The 19351-nt window shown below is 39.5% G+C and overlaps 1 protein-coding gene across 1 annotated transcript; it reads right to left on the minus strand.

The window, feature by feature from the left end:
* Window positions 1–11522: 11522 nt before the first annotated feature.
* LOC115381544 (regulator of G-protein signaling 8-like) lies at window positions 11523–19123 on the minus strand. The gene is made up of 4 exons (XM_030083013.1): window positions 18892–19123; window positions 18542–18603; window positions 15466–15632; window positions 11523–14049 (listed from the first exon to the last, which is right to left on the minus strand). Coding segments are annotated over exons 1-4 (408 nt in total). The 5' UTR covers window positions 18894–19123; the 3' UTR covers window positions 11523–13872.
* Window positions 19124–19351: the final 228 nt, after the last annotated feature.

The following is a 19351-nucleotide window of genomic DNA, read 5'->3' on the forward strand; positions in this document are numbered from 1 at the left end:
ACAAAACTGATTTATTTAATTGGGTTAAAAGAAATACACCAGGTGCCAGCTCACCAGGGGTTTCAGGTATTTAAGTCCTTTATCGGTTGGTTTGTGCTCAAATTGAGCTTCAAGAGAGCAGATGCTTGAATAACACAGAATAATTGTGATTAATGAAGCTTGACTCTGCAAAATTGCACATCTAAAGTACATCAAGCAGGTAAAATCCACTCAGGACCACAAAGCTAATCTTAGACCAAAGTTTTAATAATCCTGGATTTTGTATTTGAATTCAGTGGGTTTTAATAGGTGTTTGTAGCATGTGTCCTGATACTGCAAAATTTAAATCTGAATGAAAGAATGCACAAGAACATGGCTTCTGAGATTTGAAGCTCTCAGCATGAGATTTAAACCCTCAACATAGTCTTCAGACTGAAGATACACACATTCAAACATAACATGAAACCATTCACGAGACATAAAAACATTTCTGCAGAGTGAGGGGTCAAAGAAGAAACAAAATCCAAATGTAAACTCTGGACTTCAGGTTCGATTTATTGACCTATTTTAAAATTTCTTTTAAATGTTACTAAACTCTCACAACATCAATAACAGCACAAGTGTCAAGAGGAACCAGATAGATAGATAGATAGATAGATAGATAGATAGACAGTTCTGACCCGAAACCTGCAGAACCAGAATCAGAGGAGGGGGCTTTCTGCAGAACCAGATTCAGAATCGGATACTTTCTGCAGATCTAGACTCAGATTGGAGAGTTTCTGCAGGTCCGGATGCAGAGGTGGACATTTTTTGTGGAACCAGACTCAGAGGAGGAGGCTCTGTGCAGGATCACAGGAGGTTAGGGTTTGACTCCAAACCATAATAAATGTTGGATAAAGGTATTTAAGAGGTGGCAGCAAATGTATTGAGTGGCTGTTTGAATTTCACTTCCATGAGTCACTGCGGGTTGTGAAAAATGTGGTTTCCAACACCGGTTAGAACAATTAATCCATTAAGCTGAAGTGAAACAGATGAGTATATTTTTCTCCACATATAATTGTGAAACTACTTGAAATTCTTCCCTCCCTCTACTGTGAGTGTGCTCCTGTTTGCCACAAACAGGTTGTCAGAAGCATCAAGTGAAAAATATGAATCACTGCACATGTGCAAACGGTTCACATGCAGCTGGTGGCCAAAAGCAATCCTGAACCAGACTCACTGTTTTCCCACTTTTTGTCATTATCCTATATTCTCCCTTGAAAAGCGACACCATTACTGTGTGATGGTAGTCAGACTGGATTTACATGATGATAAAATGTAAAATATTCATTGAGAAAGTTGCAGCATCGCTGCGGGGGTCCCACTCTTTGTTTCACCACAAAAACAGGAGCAGGAAGAGAAATGCTGTTGGGTCCTCAGATTAGAAGATAGCAGGAGGGACAGAGAGAGAGAGAGAGAAAAAAAACAGTCTTTCATCACTTCTGCTCTATCTTTGAAGGCGGTGTATTAAATCAGTGGAAATCTGCCACCAGAGGAGTTAATCTTTGTGAGTTTCTGTCGCGGAGGCAGTGTAAAGTTTCCTCCTCCCCATTTTGTGGGAGTCAGCAGAGACCCCGTTGCCTTATCTGCCACCCACTGAGAACTGTGGCACTCAGGAGCCCGAGGTCCCGCAGCATTATCTCTTCTTCTGCTGCTCACACTACGTCGACCCGCTGTGGTTTCGCCTCCTCGACGACCCCGTCGCCCTGCTCTTCCCACATCCATGCATCCATCTTTCTTTCCTCTCTAAGCAAAGCGTCGTCTTTCAGCCACTTTGGCTGATTCTTCTCATCCTTTTTGACCTTTCTTTAAACAACTGCAATCTGACTTCATTTCTTTATATTATTCCTCATATTCTAAATAACTTCAACCCTCATTACATTATAAAAACCTCTAAAAAGCCCCTCTTTTTTCTCATTACTGACTACAATGATTTCCTCTCCTACCAATTTTTTATCCCGCTTCTTCACTTCCTTCTCTAACTGGAGATTCGTTGTTTTCTTTCTGACCTCTCCACCCCAGATTTTCTGACCTTTTTTTGTCAAACCCTTTCCCACCATCCGATACAATCCAATCCCGTCCACTCTCTCCTGAGTATTAAGCCCATGCTGACTTCCACCAGGGCCACGGATACAATCAGATAATGCTGGACCAATCAGACCCGGTAGAAGTTGGTTCCCTGCAGAATTGCTTGCACAGAGCAACGACATTTTGCACATGCTTACACACAAATGTACGGTCTGAGGAGGGCTGCATGAATGCATCAAGTAAGAAACATGCACACCCACGTTGAGGTCAACAAAAATAAACCAGAAATATGCACAGCAAAGAAATGTGGCAAAAAATAAAATGTCAATGTCGTAACCTCATGTTTCTGTAATAAACTTGAGAAAAAAAAATTACTTTTCTGTCATTTTTGTATTCAACACTATCAAGACTACCTCAAATGCCCAGTGAGAGGCTGCCGGGAGAAAAAAAAAATGTATATAATGCATTTTTATTTCTTTATTTATTTTTCCTGACAGAAATATGTATCGCTGCACCGTTACATCTCCACTAAAGAAAGACACATTGGTGGAATATATTGCTTCCTCAATGTGCTGGCACAGAATTTGTGAAAAGTCCTAATTCCCATGTTAGTTATAGCTGTAGGGCAGGTTTTATGAAACTTTTACACCACACCACAGCACTGTTCTGTTTTTTTTCTTTTTCTTAGAGCACACTGCTTTTACCGCAGAGGGTATGATCGTCAGTGTTCTTTGGCTGGTAACCTCCACCGATAATAAGTTGTTTTGACATTTTAGTTGCTCATTGCTGGGGCATTAAGTGGAAAGACTGTATTTCCTTTCATTTAGGTTGTTGAGCTTCACTGGAAGCTAAACATTTCTGCAAAAGTCAAACATAAGTGTAAAAATGCTGAAACTGGCTTACCCTAAACTGATCTAAAATATAGATAAATAAAAATCACACCGTCATATATACATACGTAACATTTTCAGACTCAAGGAAGGTTACAGACATTTGTATGTTCACTAACAAAGAGGTGTGTGAAGTACAGAAGACTGAGGACCAAACGTGGGAGCGGCTGATGGGTCCAAAACGAAGTTAGAGGAGGCTAGCGTGGGCAGTTAGCATATGCTAATGCGAAGCTATGGTTAGCATCCATTGCATCACACTGCAGCATTGATACTTCGAGGTTTCAACACTCTCAACGTTTTGCAAGGGATGTTTCACCTCTCTCAATGTTTTGTCAGAGCAAACAGGCCTGCAACGTGTTCTACACTGCACGCTCTGGAGCCGTGAGTAGATCTGAACCTGTGTGTGTGTGTGTGTGTGTGTGTGTGTGTGTGTGTGTGGGCCCACCATTATGGCTGTTTGGTTCTTGCTGTATTTCTTCTGTTTTGTTTTTGCTGGTTGTATATTGGAAGCTGTGTTTCAGATTATTTGGATGCTCTTTTTTCTCTATTTATTGCAAAAGGAAATGTTTATTTAGCAATTTATTTGGGGGAAATTTGGAGTTGTTTTACATATTATTTGTTTGAGATTATCTTATTTATTTAAGCATAAGCGAAGAGTCAATACAAATATTTTGACAGAAAGCAAGATTCTCTGGGTTTCTTCTGTAATCATGATGTTTAAGGCCACACATCTCTGCATATCCACTTTAACATTCATGAACGCAGGCACCCACCATTCTCAAGTGTTCACTTCGGAAAATGGATCCTACATTCATATTACTTTGATCCTACTAAATAAAATCCAGGGCAACCCAGTGCCATCAGAAGTCACCTAATTAGGAAACAGAGTCTGCATCTGTGTGAACAAATGGCATCATGAAGACCAATTAACACACCAGACAGATTAAGGAGAAAGTTGTGGAGAAGCTTAAAGCAGGTTTAAGTGTAATATCTCAAGCTTTGAATGACTCAAAAAAGCACAGCGCAATCTATTATGTGAAAGTGGAAAGAGCAGGGTGTAATAGCAAACCTGCCGCGACATGGCCATCCACCTAACCTGAGAGACCGGGCAATAGGGCACTGATCAGAGAAGCAATCAAGATAACTCTGGAAGAGCTGCAGAGATCCACAGTTCCACAGGACACGATCAGTCCTGCAATTCACACATCTTTTCACTTTATATAATGTGACACTTAATTTTCGGTTCATGACAATTTTATAACTCTTTGAATACATTTTTTAATAATTATTTGGCATTTTTTCAGCTCTTGATGTGTTTATAACACTATGCTGCAGGATTGTTGACCTATTTATTTCATTTTATTTGCTCTATCTCCCTCCCTAATGATTTTCTTCTGGTAAACCTTCAGAGGGATTCAACCAGCAATAAAGTAAAATTTATGTTTTAATTTGTCAATAAAATAAGAAGACATGTTACCTTTTTAGGTAGCCACACTTTTTGTTTTAGTAACTTGTAAAGAATCTTGTTTTATTGTTTGTAGAAGTAACATATTTTTAGAAACTCTTTTTAAAATATTTTTAAAAGAATTTTACAAAAAAAAAAAAAAAATCGAAACATCTCCACGATCAGTGTCAATTTCCCAGTCTTCATATTGTCAAAAATTAATTAGATAAAAAATTAAAAGACTTTATATCATAAAGGGATGTTGTAAGTTTTCATGTTGGTGATTAGTATACATCTTGAATGGGGATTCACTGATGCAGTTACTCGTATCGTGTATTGGATCCAATACTGCACAGGTACTCGTACTTGCACTCGAACTCATTGCCTGCTGGTAAGCCAGCGGCATGGAGATTCCTCAACATTAATGAGAATGACAAATGTAAGGCAGAGTGTAAACTATGTTCTGCCAAAATATGAAGACGAGGGGTGAAAGGTAGTTCGCACAACACCAGCAGCTTAAATAACAGGGACATTTGGACCAGAGTTAGCTTGACGTCACTCATGTCAAACTGCCCAGTGGATCCCAGAGGCTGTAGCTCTGAACTGTGCTACGTGCTACATGACGGGGAGTGTCCAGACTCACACACTGGCGTGCCTACATGCTAAACACGGCTAAAGTGTGACTGATACCCTTGATAACAGCAAGCTGGACCGTGTGGCAGCACTTGCAATTGCTGCAGTTGAACCTTAAAGGCTGTTGGAGGTGTGTGTAGTCGATGCAGAGGCGGAGCGGAAGTGGTTCATGGCAACACAAAGCTTTTGCATATCGTTTGCATATTGAGCATAAATTAGGCTTAACGGATTTTAATGAGTACTGGAATAGGCACTCGGTATCAGCAAGTAGCTCCAGGTCAGTACTTGTACCTGTGCTCGTCCTTAAAAAAAAAGAAGTGATATTAGTGCATCCCTAAACTTGAACCATTTTCATCATTTCCTTAAAAAATAGGAAACGAATTATTCGACATGCCTGTGAGGTTTAAATCTTAAATCATGCATAAACAGGAGATCTTAGCTGAGTAGAAAATCCTAATTTTAGACTGTTTGTGAAAACAGGCCTGGAGTCTTAACCTCTACTGTTTAATTTTCCTACCATGCCTGTCATGTAGTGATTAGGAGCAGTGTTCGAAGCTGATGCAGTAGTTCCTTGAAGAGCACTTGAAGTGCTTTTGCTCTTTGAACTGCCTCTTATATTGTTAGTTTTATCTAAATATTTCAGCTTTTGGCCTTAGATGACACTTCAGCACACTTTGAGCTCATCGACTTTGTATTTGTGGTTACATTCATTCAACGCCGCCTCTTCACAGCCTGAGTATTGAAGTTAATTATTCACTTAATTAATAAAAACTGTGTGTGAGAGTGTGCCACTTGATAAGATCAAGAATGGATACAATATATATATATGTGTGTGTGTGTGTGTGTGTGTGTGTTTTCCTTTAAAGGAGAAAACAGCATGCATAAGCTGCTTGGTTTGAGCTCTCCAAGGACAATCATTGAAAATCAAGTTGTACTCACCAGGAATCAAGAAATTGAAGGACATTAATAATGCATTCAGCAGAAAAATCTAAATATATTCATTCAATAATGAAGTGATGAAGCTGGGAGTAAGCATCTGCAGTGTGAGGAGCTCCTCATGCTGCTAGGTGGACTTGTGTCTGCAGATACTGTATTTCTGTGGTGGTCTCTCTCACCCCTGAAGACCCCCACTGGCTGAAGGGAAACAGCGGGATTAAACACTTTGTGGAGTTCCTCCACCATGCTTGAACGCTAGTGGGGTGTTCTCTTTCTTGTAGTCTTCACCGTGTCCTTTGTAAACAGACTGTTGGTGCGCCATGCTGAAAAACTCTGTATTTGTTTCACCTGTGGACAGAACATTTTTCTGGTTTGTCTCAGGATTCTCTGGCTAATATCAGTCACTCAGTTTTATGTCTTTTCCTCAGCATCTCCTTGACCTTTGCCCAGAATGCAATGCTAGGCTCAGTGTGCGAAACATGGAACCTGTTGAATCCGTGACCCCAGACAGTTCCAGGTTGGCCTTTGAATGTTTGACACAATGTTTTTTTTTGTTTTTGTTATTTTTTTCCCACCATTCATACCAGCCTTTGAAGAATGCTCTCATATGTTTTTCTCTTCCCCCCATATCGAGGAAGGTTCTCACATTTCCATGCTTATACCATTTGGAGATCTTGTGAATGCTAATAACATATCTTCTGATGTCCTGAGACAGCTCTTCTGTCTTCACTTTGAGGAGGATTAAGGAATGACAGGTTTTTCTTTTTCCTTAAAATAGGAAGCCATGGTTAAAGGCTGATTAAAGTTACTCGAGAAAAGTCAGTTTATCACAGATGAGTCTCATTTGTGATTGAACACAGCTGAGTCACATTGTGTTTCCATACGGCAAAAAGGCTCCTATAGCAATAGCAAGCTTTAAGTGTTGTTTTACTCCCATCTTTTTTAAAATGATTGGTCATTTGCTCTTTTGTGTCAAACCCAAATTCTCTATAGAAAAAATTCTTTTTTTTCTTCTTCTATATTCCATTTAAACTTCATAGGTGCCGTTAATAGTGTGCAGTACTGTGGTGTGAGAGGCAACACTGCCTGAGTAGGAACTGATTTCCATCTGTTTTGGTGCTTTTCCTACCTGCCTTTGCAGATTCAACTTACTAATGGTCTCACCCCCATCTCCATTTTATGACAAAGCAATAAAAATATAGAGAAACTGATGTTTTTAATTTGTCGACTGGATACTGCACCATTTCAATAAGAGTAGAGATAATAATGTAACATAAAGAGCCAGTATTGAAATGCAGCTATTAAAGCAGCAGCTGCAATAATACCAATGGAAGAGCCATTGTATGGAGATTAATGACGGAAAATGTTTATGGCAAATGCAGATTTGACTTTTAATTCTCCAGAAATACTCAGCTTACCTTTGTAGATTTTATGGAAATTTGATTGTATTATTTTTTCAGTACTACTAAAGGAAACCTCTGCAGGCATCTGCAGTTTGAATATTTTAACTTGATCACTTTAGAAACACTTTAGGTCACGAAACTAAAATTAGTGTGATACACCTTTGTTTTTAGTGTAAAGCAATAACCAAGGTCAGACAGTAAAGTACGGAACAACCATAGATCTACTCCAATAGCAAATGTACAATTATGTTTGTTTGCAGTGTTTTCATTATTAATTACAAACTGGAATCTTAGAATACTAATAAAGAATTGCATTTAATCTAACTATACTTTATTGAAAACAAAATTATTCTTTTAATTACTTTATTTTTTTGTTTTTCTTAACAGGCTCAAATGGGGTTTTCAGTGTTGGGAAAGTAATATATTATTTACAAGCTATATTTTACAGTCAGTGGTTGCACAACAATGGGCAGTGCAAGTAATATATTACTTTCCGAACACTGGTTTTCATGCACAAATATGAAATTAAATTAATTACTTCTGACCGGTGGATCAAACTGAGACAGACTGATGCAAAATATATTTAAGTTGCATTTTGGGTGTTTGCTTCCTGTTGCTCAGAGCCATTAAGGTGTGTATAAAAAAAAAAAAAAAAACTACAGTTTTCATTCTTGCTTTGCACAGAAACAAGCACCTCATAGCTTTGAACTAGCATAGTGGAATCTTAAGTTGAAATGTCTTAATATGAGCACTGAAGTAATTTCAATAAATTTCATCAGTTGTTCACATTTCCTCACAACATATTGTTCATTACTGCCAACTTCCAACTACTTCTGTATGTGGCCGCACCCAGTCGTCCTTTTATTTTTCTGCAAGTTGGATCTCTTACATTTTATTCACCGCTGTTCGCACTTCTTGTTACAATCTGCTGTTTCTTCTATGAGTGGTCTTAAAGAGTCACTTCCACATTCCTGTGGTTTTAAAAAAAATATACCAAGGCAGTGACGTCCTGTTTTAGCTTGTTAATTTCTGTATTTCGCAAAAGATGTTGACCAAAATTAAAGCAGTCTTGTAAAGAATAAGTCCAACTTTCAAGCTTTTTGAACAGGAAAACCTGCCACAAATAGAAAATGGTCTAAAAGTACAATTCTGAAAAGCAGTGTGTGTTAAAATAACACATCAAAATATGATTATAATTTTGCATATGTCATGACAGAAGCATGCAATATGCAGTCAAACACTTTCTGAATATTTTAAGAGTCTTTTTTTTGTCCAAGATTTTTCAAAGTTACATTGAAAATAGTGAAGATAAAAACACATTTTCTGCAATTTATTTCAATTTTGCCATTAATTTATTGGGTTTAAGGGGACCAGAAATAGCTTCAAGTATATCAGAAGTCTAAAGCAGAATTGTTTGGACATTATTTTCATATTCTACAACTTTGACTCAAGCTGTATTATGTTTAATGTATTGCATCACTTTTTTTATGTGATTGTCATTAACTCCTGATTGTCAGTTTGTTATAAAAAAAAAAGAAAAGAAAGAAATGATGATGTTACAAAACAATTTCAAGCATTGTTAATGAGAAGATGGATTTAATGATGATTGAATTTCATTTAGCAAGTGCTGTTTCAAGTTTCCGGTTTAGTGTATGCGGGTACATCATCACACTGTCATGGTTTAATGGAAGGACGGATTTAGATAATCATCATTACTGTTACAGATAACATTTGGCTCTGCAGATGAACTGGAAAAATAATGTGGCTGCAGCATATGCTCTGTCAAATACAAAAAATAGATATTTAAGCTGTTGGTGGGGGGTGCACGATAACTGAATATTTTTGCCATCACTTCATTTTAGTCTCTTAATCTGCATATCATTATAAATTAAATTTAAGTTCAGAAGAAGTTATAAATCTGTGCCGTTGTTCAAATTTTCTGTCTGTGTTTCCCATTTTTAAGTGTTGTGCATAAAGTCAAGTGCAGCATTCTGTTTACTTACGCATACAATCACTTGTTAATCACCATAATTAGCCACTCCAGCTGGTGCAGCTTTTCAAGAACAATACCACAGCAGCCCTAAACCATGTACTTTCTGTCTAAAATAGTTTTTTTTTTTTTTTCCATTAATGCATGACGCTGTGTACAATCACTTAAAATATGAAGCAGATGGTTGTGAGATACAATCCATTATATTGCTTGCATAATGGTTTAATTTCAAAAAGCTTCGGCCAACGTGTGAAATGTGAATGAAACCACAATGAATAATGTCTCATTAACCCATAATTTATTCAGAGTAGGACAACATGTCACAACTTTACAGATATTTTAGAGATTCACTGAAGTTCAATCGCTGCAGCAAGACCAGTGTTACCGTTTTTTGGCACCTCTTCTTATAACAGATGTAGCTTTTTTAAACCTTCTGTACTTTGAACTAAACAGGTTTACACAGTCACGTTTTGATGATTTTATTTATTACAAGTAAACAAGCTTGGGTCAAACTATGATTGAGGACAAGGCGAAGATCTGTATTATGGTTATATCAGTAAACCTGCAGGAGATATACATACATTAATGAAGGTTTTTATGAAAATACTATGTGCGCTCGTGCGTGTGTGAGAGAGAGTGACTCTGTAAATGCATGTGCATGTTTGAGATGTGTTTGAAAAAGTGGGGAGATTTTCATGCAGCCTCTGTTTGAGTTCACTTCCAGAAGCAGCGTGCGTCATTTGTGAAGATGTGAAATGCAAGGTCTGCTTTTAAACTTGTAAGTGAACCCTGGAGCGATTCACATACGGTGTGAAATGCTGGAGGACTATCCAGCAGAGCAAATACAGGAAGTGAACAGTGTAACCATGGCAACAATCTTGCAGTCAATAGTTTTGTTTTTATTTTGGTACTCTTGCATTATTTTCAAATACAGAAACACACTGAGCAGTTTTTTTTTTTTTTTTTTTTTTGCTGAATAAGTAACTCTAATAACAGAATTTATTAGTGTGTGTGTGTGTGTGTGTGTGTGTGTGTGTGTGTGTGTGTGTGTGTGTGTGAGATGGCATTTGTTAAGAAAACTGAGGAGTTACTGCTATGATTCAAATAAATAAAAAAGAAAAGTGAAGTAAGCTCTAGTGTAAAATCATAAAGGGCTGCAGTTAAATACATTGTATGAAGATATTCCTCTTTGTGCAAGAAAAAAATGCCTCCAGGTAGCACCCTGGAGCAATAGCCTTTGAAAAATGTAAATTATTCCCTGAAGAATACATTAATAAGCACATTTAAAAAACAAAAAACAAAAAACGAAACAACAACAACAAAAAAGAAACCGTTGTAAGACTCAAACAAAAATTACTTGAGGGTTTTACTCAAGTTGCATGTCAGGCAACCATCCATAAAACAAAAATTAAGAATCTAACTACGGTTCTGTGAATCCCGGATGACTCCCAGAAGGCGGTGCTGAAAGAACTGAATGTTGGCACATGTGCAGTTAGAGTATGCATACCAACAACGTCAAGTGTGACCCCTGGGCGACCCGAGGATGGTATTAATTCCGGTTTCATCCCAGGGTCGACTCCTACAGAATCTTCTCGCGGGATCACGAGAAGACAACCTAAAAATCACACTGTACAACCTAAAAAAAGGTGGCCGGCATCACCCTGGAGGTACATATGTCATGCAGGGATATTCTCCTCAGGGCAGCCCAAGATTAGCCTCGTAAACCAGCCCCGCCCACTCCTCATCCAGTTTGGATTTTGGAGTTGGGCTCAGTCTGGGTAGGAGCCCATAGAAGGGGATTCGACTTGGCTTTTTGTTTTCAAATTTTTTTGGGCGAATTCCGGTGGCTAAACTGGAAGTGACGCCATCACTGCGCGTAGCGGAGATTACAGAGAAAAACTTTAACCATCGTTTGAAAGCTGCAATAATTAAAGTTATAGCCAAAATACCAAGTATTACAACAATCAAGCAAGAGCAAGAGTCTGCGCTTGGTGAGTGTCTAACAGGAAAATGACCTGTTCGCGTGTCTTTGTGTGTAGAAAAGCCAGAGCTAAAGAGCTAAAGCTAACCCTGAGAGAAGCTAACACATTTTGATGATGTATTTGTTTTGAAGCACTGATTGGCTGAAGTACGCTGTCAGTCAAAGAAGTAACCGACGCCCCCTGCACAAAGTTTCTATGGGCTCCTATCTAGACTTAGCTCGACTCCAAAATCCAAACGTAAATGAGGAGTGGGCGGGGCTGGTTTACGAGGCTAGCGCAAGACATGGACACCACTCTGGTGGAGTGGCAGCAGACTTCTGATGGTAAAGGGCGGTTCGCCACCTAACAAGAATGGCGAATGGTATTTATGATCCAGTGAGAGAAGCGCTGCTTGGAGAGAGCAGAGCCTCTGCCAGGACCTCCATAACAGACCAAAGGCTTTTTGGAGGAAAGAATTCCCATAGTAGCATCAATATAGCATCCTAGGGCTCTTACTGGGCACAAGAGTTCCTCCCTGTCTTGAGGAACACTCATTGGAGAGCCATGTCATAAGAGTCAGGCTGAATAGCCCATACACCTGACAGCACTTTTGGGAAAAGAGCAACCTTCAAATTTAAAGTGGCACCCCTAACATCCAGATGCTCTGTCAGGCATCAAGGACTGATAGGCGAAGCGTGTACCTCACCCACGTATTTCACAAAGGAAAGAGGTAGCAAAATGTAGTCTTGTGTGGCACCCACAGTAGCTCCCCTGTTGCCAAAGGCTCATAGGGAGGCTGACACAAGGCCTCCAGCCCCAAGTGCAGCTCCCACCCTGGAGCCCATGGGGCTCTCGGGGGGCGAAGCCTCAGCGCCCCCTTGAGAAAGCCGACACTAAGTCATGGCCCCAAACTGTACCATTTGCAGCCCTTTCATGCCAGTCTGATATTGCTGCCACATTCACCTTTGAGGTAGCTGGACGCACTGGTAGCATCACTCACCAGACAGGATCGGCATCATTAAGGCGGAAGAAAGGACTGTCAACGTGGTCTTCATCAACAATGGCTAAAGCTAACACCAACCATGCAATTAACAGCCACGGTTGGCTTCAGTAAGGTGGATGAAGAGCAATCTTTACCAACAACTGTAGCAAACTGTAACACAAACCGTATACCAGTCAGGCTTGGGAGAAGAGTGCACGAACAGCACCTCCATTGGCAGCAGCTAAAGCTAACACTAGCCATGTCACAAACCAGCCAAACCAGGTATTAAAAAGGCAGGAAGAGAACATGCGAACGTGCCTCCAACGACATGCGTGGGGGGCAGGGCACGGGTGGCACCTCCCCTGCTGGCTGCGGCTTAGCTAACACACTGTACGCCATGCCTTGGTGCCTGAGTGGTTCTCGGCGGAGGAGAACAAGACCACCCGACAAGAATCCCTCACCCAGAAAAGCCACCCCTCTGGCGTCATCCCATGTTAGAACGGAGGTGATATAAGGTGGGGTAACTGCCTTTGCAGGGCAAACTCCGCTGCTCCAACCAGCATGGTCGCGAGGCTACCAGCAATACAGTATGACGTTGTCTAGCCTCGTCCCGTAATCTTTAAGCTGTACTCAGTTGTATGAGAACTGCAAGTGAAAAGAAAAAAGGAAGCATCAGAATTAATACATTTCTAGGGTCACCCAGGGGTCACAGGTGGGATGAAATTTGAAACTTTAAACATATCTAATCAGGGTGTGTTTTCCTTTTTTGCTGGCGAAGAAGCTTTTTATTGAATATGCGGGGGAAATCCATGATGCCTGCTGCGCAAGCTATAAAAAGGAGATACACAAGGTTTATCAATCACCTCTAGCAAATCGTGCCCTCCCTTCATGTTTGTGTGCAAGAGTAATGCTTTTTTTCTTAACCACAAATGTGAAGCAATTTAGTTATGGACTTCATAAAAATCAGTTATTTATGCATATTTTGAATAATTTGCAAGCAACATTTTCTAAGACACTCCAGCTGGGCTTGTTTTTCTGTGATTGTACATGTTGTCAGTTGCATAAAATGAGAGGGTGGCATCACTTATCAAATATGAATGTGCTGAACTTTTCCACTTTCATCTGACGTAGCACATTACGACCGAAGCTGATGATGCTAAGACACATTTTTATTAGTTTATGCAGCTGTAAAACAAGACGCAGCATTCAGAAAGTCAGTGCCGCAGGAGGTGAATGTATTACGCATAATTTGGGCGAACAAACTGCTAATCTACTGACAAATGTGGAAACATTACCTCTGATGCTTGTCCAAACAAATGTCAACCTTTCAAATCCGGATGCCAGAGTTTTGTGAATTATGGCATTCACACACGACATCAAAAAGGATCTTAATACATTATTTAGATCATGTTGGGCATTTAGAAAGCCATCAGTCACCACACCAGCAGCTCAGGAGCGCCTCTCATGTCTGCTTCCTCTGACTGGCAGGCCTTTTTGTTTAAACCGAGATTCTAAGGAGAGTCCTCTGAAGAGCAGAATCAATCATTCAGAGAGGCGTCGGGCAGCCTGTATTTCTTCCTGTTGCTCTCATTGCTGTTCAGCTTGTTCCAGGAGTGCTTGGTAGATTTCTGATTTCAGAAATCTTGGATAACAGTCGTTTTCCATCAGACCATGTATCAGTTTCTGCGCCCTGTCGAAGCAATTTGGTCCCGGTTGAGAGATATTTTCGCTGATTTCTTCTCTCGTCACACAGTCAATGTTTATCTGTATTCAAAAAACAACAACTTTTATTGAACACAGGTACTCCTTCAGCTCAGTTACATATATTTCTTTTATACATTAGATGTGTAAACAGTGTGAAATACATACTGAAATTGAAAATAACTTTGTAGCAACATAGAAATAAAATAACATCTAAACCAGGGGCGTCAAATATATGAGGTTCAATTTAGGATGAACTTCACAGAAAGAAATGATCCTTTCCAAACCAGGCCTTTTTTTTTAAGGATTCCTCTCTTAAAAAAAGGAAAAGCTCTGCTTTCGCATGTGGTTGTGACATAAAGTGGCAGAGCACAAGGATGAACAATGTGTCTCGTAGGGAGAGTAAATTTAACCTCATGGATTTGGGTTTTGGTAATTCACTCAGTTAAGTGTTGGACTTATGTTTGGAGCACGCCAGAGGCTTAGATATGCTTGCAGATGTCTTTGTGACAAATGTGTCTGGATTTAATTCCAGTTAAAATAAAAAAATAAATAAATAACTAAATAAACAGTTATTTCTATTTTTTGACATAACAGTGTCAGACATAAAACATGAGCTGCATTTATATTTTCACAATCGTGCACCTTATTCAGTCATCGATCAATCCCATAATGCTTTTGCACTAAGATGTTGCCCGTTTGTCACATACGACCCTCTGTCTGGTTTTTACCGGATGTCGTTATCTAATTGAGCTTTTAACGTTTCTGACATGACTATAACACTGGAGGAAGCTTCTTCTTGATCAGAATCCATTCAAACTGAGATGAAAAATATGTTTAAGAGCACTGTTGTACTCCTGCATTGGCAAAGCTCTGATAGGAAAAAAAACCCCAAACATAATCAGATTGTCTGTTTACATGACATCTGATCAGACAGCTCTGCACCAACTCCTTTGACCCGATAGTCATTTAAACCTGAATAGTTATGTTCCATGTAACTGCATAGACTCAGAGCTGAACAGAAGATGGCAGAACTGAAGTGAAATTGAGTTGTGATAAGTAGCAGTATTGCTACTTATCACAAGATAAATAATGACATCTGCAAGGCCAAGTATGCTCAGTTTTATAAGAAAAATCTTTCATAACTTACATAACATAAACTTGTTTATATTTACTGGAAACAAAAAAATCAGACTTGTACTTAATGAAATGTTATTACAATTTAATTTTACTGGTTGGGCCAACTCTAGATCGAACTCAGCTGCATGCAACTTCTGAGGTTAAAAATGTTTGACACCCCTGTGAATAGACCGTTTTCACACACACACACACACACACACACACACACACACACACACACACAGAGTGCAGCTGTTGAAGATTGACAAAGTAGGTGAGAAAAAAAAAAACAGTAATTGCGGTTGATTAACAGTTGCACAAGTCTGACTTCAATCACAAGTCACTGAACAAAAGCTGTACCTGTCGTGGCGCATCAACATCGACGAATTCGGTGTATATTCTTGTGGCAGCAGCCATCATTTCTGTCACAGCAGTAATTCTTTTATATTCCTCACAGGCCAGCCAAAAAAGCAGGTTCTCCTCACTGTATTGTGTCCTCAGGAAGTCCTCAAACACCAGTTGGCCTGCTGCACAAAGAGAACAGAAAAACCTTTTACAAATGAGATGCTTGTTTTTGCAGACATCGTGGAGGCTGTGCAAATGTTGGTGACAATCAGGGGAGGGCTGGCCACCGGGAGGTTCGGGAGGTTTCCTGAACGGCCGGTCTATTTGGGCCGATGGGGTGTATTCCGGGCCGGCGGCAACAAGCGGCTGCACCCCGCCCAGCTCTCACGGCCGGCCTGTGTGGCCCGTGTGCGCAACCCACCAAACCCACCATCTCCGCTCTCCCGGTTTGCTCCTAATCTGCGGATCGAACCACGCGCACCCCCCCCCCCCCCCCCCCCCCCCCCCCCCCCCCCCCACATATTATCGGATAAAATGCATCGCCAAACGAGGCTCCCGGGCTGAATTTCAACCCCACCCCGCCCCTGGTGACAATCCTTGAGTCCGGGCACAAAAATAATTTTATTTTGCACCACAAAGCATCATTGGCCTAATGTTAAAATTGTGGTTGTTTTTAATATCACTCATTTGGTTTTGTGAAAATATAGACATTTTTATCACACATACAAGGTTCAACAACAGAGAAAAACTTTCAAGTTTAAATTTTAAGGTTACTGTGGCACTATTTTTCTGGTGCGGTCTATTCAAGATGAAATTGGGTTGTGTGTGGCTGCTGGACTAAAATGTGTCTGACACTAATGGATTAGCTTCACAAGAATAGTGATCAGGTATTATTTACTGTATTTCTCTGCATAAAATAAATTGTGAACATAGATGCTTCACTAAAAGACAGATTCCACTGCAAATGCTTCATTTAGACAGTCAGAAATCGACTCCATTATTGCAGACGGATGTGGTGTCATTTCAAATCAAGGCAAAGAAATCAATCTGATCATATCAATAGATGGTGGAACAAGCAGATTTAATTTCAAAGACCTTGGGAGACCTTGTTATCTGATTATGACACATTATTTTAATCTCCCAAATAATGCTTGTACCTACATTTATGCAGATAAGAAAGCATACCACATATGCTGTTCATGGTCATGTTAAAGGTGCTGTAGGCAGGATTTTGCTAGTCATTGCTAATTTTTCTGTGTTTTCTTTGGATTAAATGTCAGAATATCCATTGATAATCCTTCAGGAGTGTAGCATAACTGCTCTACCGCGAGGGCACAGCGTTTCCATCTGTCTCTGTTCTGAGCTGAAAAGGAATCTCGACAGCTCCAGGTATCTTTGACCAATCAGAAGAGCCCCTGATGCTCTAACCGTGATTGGTCGAGGGGCATTCGTCGCACGTTCTTGTGGGAGGGGCTTATTTTGCATAAGGGCATGATGTCAGAGAAAACAGGACAGGATTGGCTGTGCTGGGTTTCAAATCGCCATCTTAGATGGGTCACATCACCATCTTGCTTTGGTAACCCTTAGCAAGATGGCGGAGATGCAGAATCCTGCCTACAGCACCTTTAAATTTCTTCATCTTTTTGCAGTTCCAGAAAGTTTTTTTTAAAGTGTTTATATATATATATATATATATATATATATATATATATATATATATATATATATATATATATATATATATATACATATATATATATATATATATATATATATATATATATATATATATATTTTTTTTTTTTTTTTTTTTTTTTTTAAACAAAATTCTGTTTCTTTTCACCTCCTGTGAACTGCTGGGATTTCCAACAGAAGAAAAAAAAATGCTATATTTCAGTCTTTGGGAATGTAAAGTTTTTTTTTTTTTTCTTTTTAAAATACAGAGAAATCTGGCCTGTTTTTATGTGGAAATCGTAAGAACAATGAGCCTTTACCAAAGTTGGGCAATTCTGTTATCTTTCATGCACATTCTGGCTCCTTCATAACAAGGCTTATGAGCTCAAAGTGAACAGTGAACAAAGACGTGGCCAGGTATTTTGGTGGATGTCTGCGGGTCCTTTTAACTTCAAAACCAAACTGTGCATTCCAGCGTGCGGCGCCTCAGCGTCACATAATTGCACACACCCTGCCTTCCTTGTTATCTGCTGCTCACACCCCTCACCTTTGCGGTGGGTATATTCACAGAGCCGGGATTCCCGCACAGGTGTTAAATACTTAGCACGTCTTCTGGGAGCACAAACAAACAGCTAACTGTGAGCCGCAGTGTTATTCACACAAATTGCTTTACATAAATCACAGCTGGTGCTCTGACAGTAATTGACAGGAAACAAAACACATCCAGAGGCCGCTTGTTCCCCTCTACAAATCACTCCATATCTGAGCTTTCAATCACAGCAGTCAGGTCTTTAGTAAATCTACAGAAAAAAGTGAAGGTATATGAATGCAACTGCCATACGCACACTTATTTATTTATTTGCTACTGTTTACCTATTTGTCATGTGTCATTGCATTTTTTTTTTCTAAAGGGAAATGGAACAACTCTGGTGCAAAGGAAGAATTTATCTCCAGGATGGCAGTTCATCTTGACGCTAGGGACAAGAGGCTAAAATATTACAGATCAGCTGAATTCATTTAAGGGAAGTAATAAGTAAAGAAAGAAAGCAAAAAAAAAAAAAACCTTATCGGTTCCCTCTGTCATTTTCAAATACAGGCCAAAAATATGGTCAGGTGACAGCCTTGAATGAGTGTCGGCTTTATAAATGAATAAGCGCCGGCTGGCATCACCCTATCTACACTGCCAGCTCAGATTACGCCTCTTATCTTTGCCAGTGTCATCCTCCTTAAATATATCTCCAAATGGGTTTGATGAACTTGAGGGAAAAGGAATATATCTTCGATCCTGTTAAAGAAGCCCGAGGGCGATTCCAGATGATGTGCAGCAGCGAGTTAAGAGGGTGCAGAGAAAGGATGGAGAATTGAGAGAGCGGCGTTTGACAGGAGCAAAGAGGAGTAAATCCATAAACGGGCTTACTTTTACACTCCAGAAGACGGTCGAAGGACTCTCCCCATGCCGTCACGTCATCCACAGGAGCCCTGCACAGCAATAATAATGTGAAAAAAACATGCTGTCAACCATGTGATTTAAATTGAACTCCATAAAATCAATTGATTACTAATTTCTACTAGTAATTACAAGAAAAAAGTTGAACTCTTATAACTCAGTGATTATCGTTTCGTCCATTGCATGTCATATTCAAATTAACTGATAGGAATCATTCCTATTGTGAACTTATTAAAGAATATACTCACATACAAAAGGACAGTCACCTAATTTTAGGATATTTCTCAGAACAGATGATAAAATTAATGGCAGTGACTCACATTCCAGCTGATACTGGCTCTTAATTGAAAAGCAGATATCAGATCACTTTGTGTTTTTCTCTGGATGAGAACTTCTTTGTCCACCACAGTCACCTGAAAGTTAATCATAAAAGTTGTAATTAAATATACTTTTTTATTTCGTGTGGTAAAATAATTGCCTCTATTACCCCACTTTTGTAGGGCACTCACTTAAATACTGGGGAATTGATGTTAAAGGGCAAAACATTTTAAAGTGTTTCAAGTTTGACAATGAATCGAATAGAACAGAAAACAATAGAGATGCTTTATTAATCCCGGAGACAGTTTACGCATTTTCCAAAATTTTCACAATTTTTAGAGCCTTCATAAGTTCTACAACTTTCACAATTACTGAAACTTAGACATTTTCTCGTGCTCTTAACACATTCCTAATTTTTTCCAAGTGGTAAAACACTCATAATTTGGAACTCTCACAAAGTCC

Source organism: Salarias fasciatus, chromosome 23, assembly GCF_902148845.1.
Source record: "Salarias fasciatus chromosome 23, fSalaFa1.1, whole genome shotgun sequence".
NCBI classification, from domain to species: Eukaryota; Metazoa; Chordata; class Actinopteri; order Blenniiformes; family Blenniidae; genus Salarias; species Salarias fasciatus.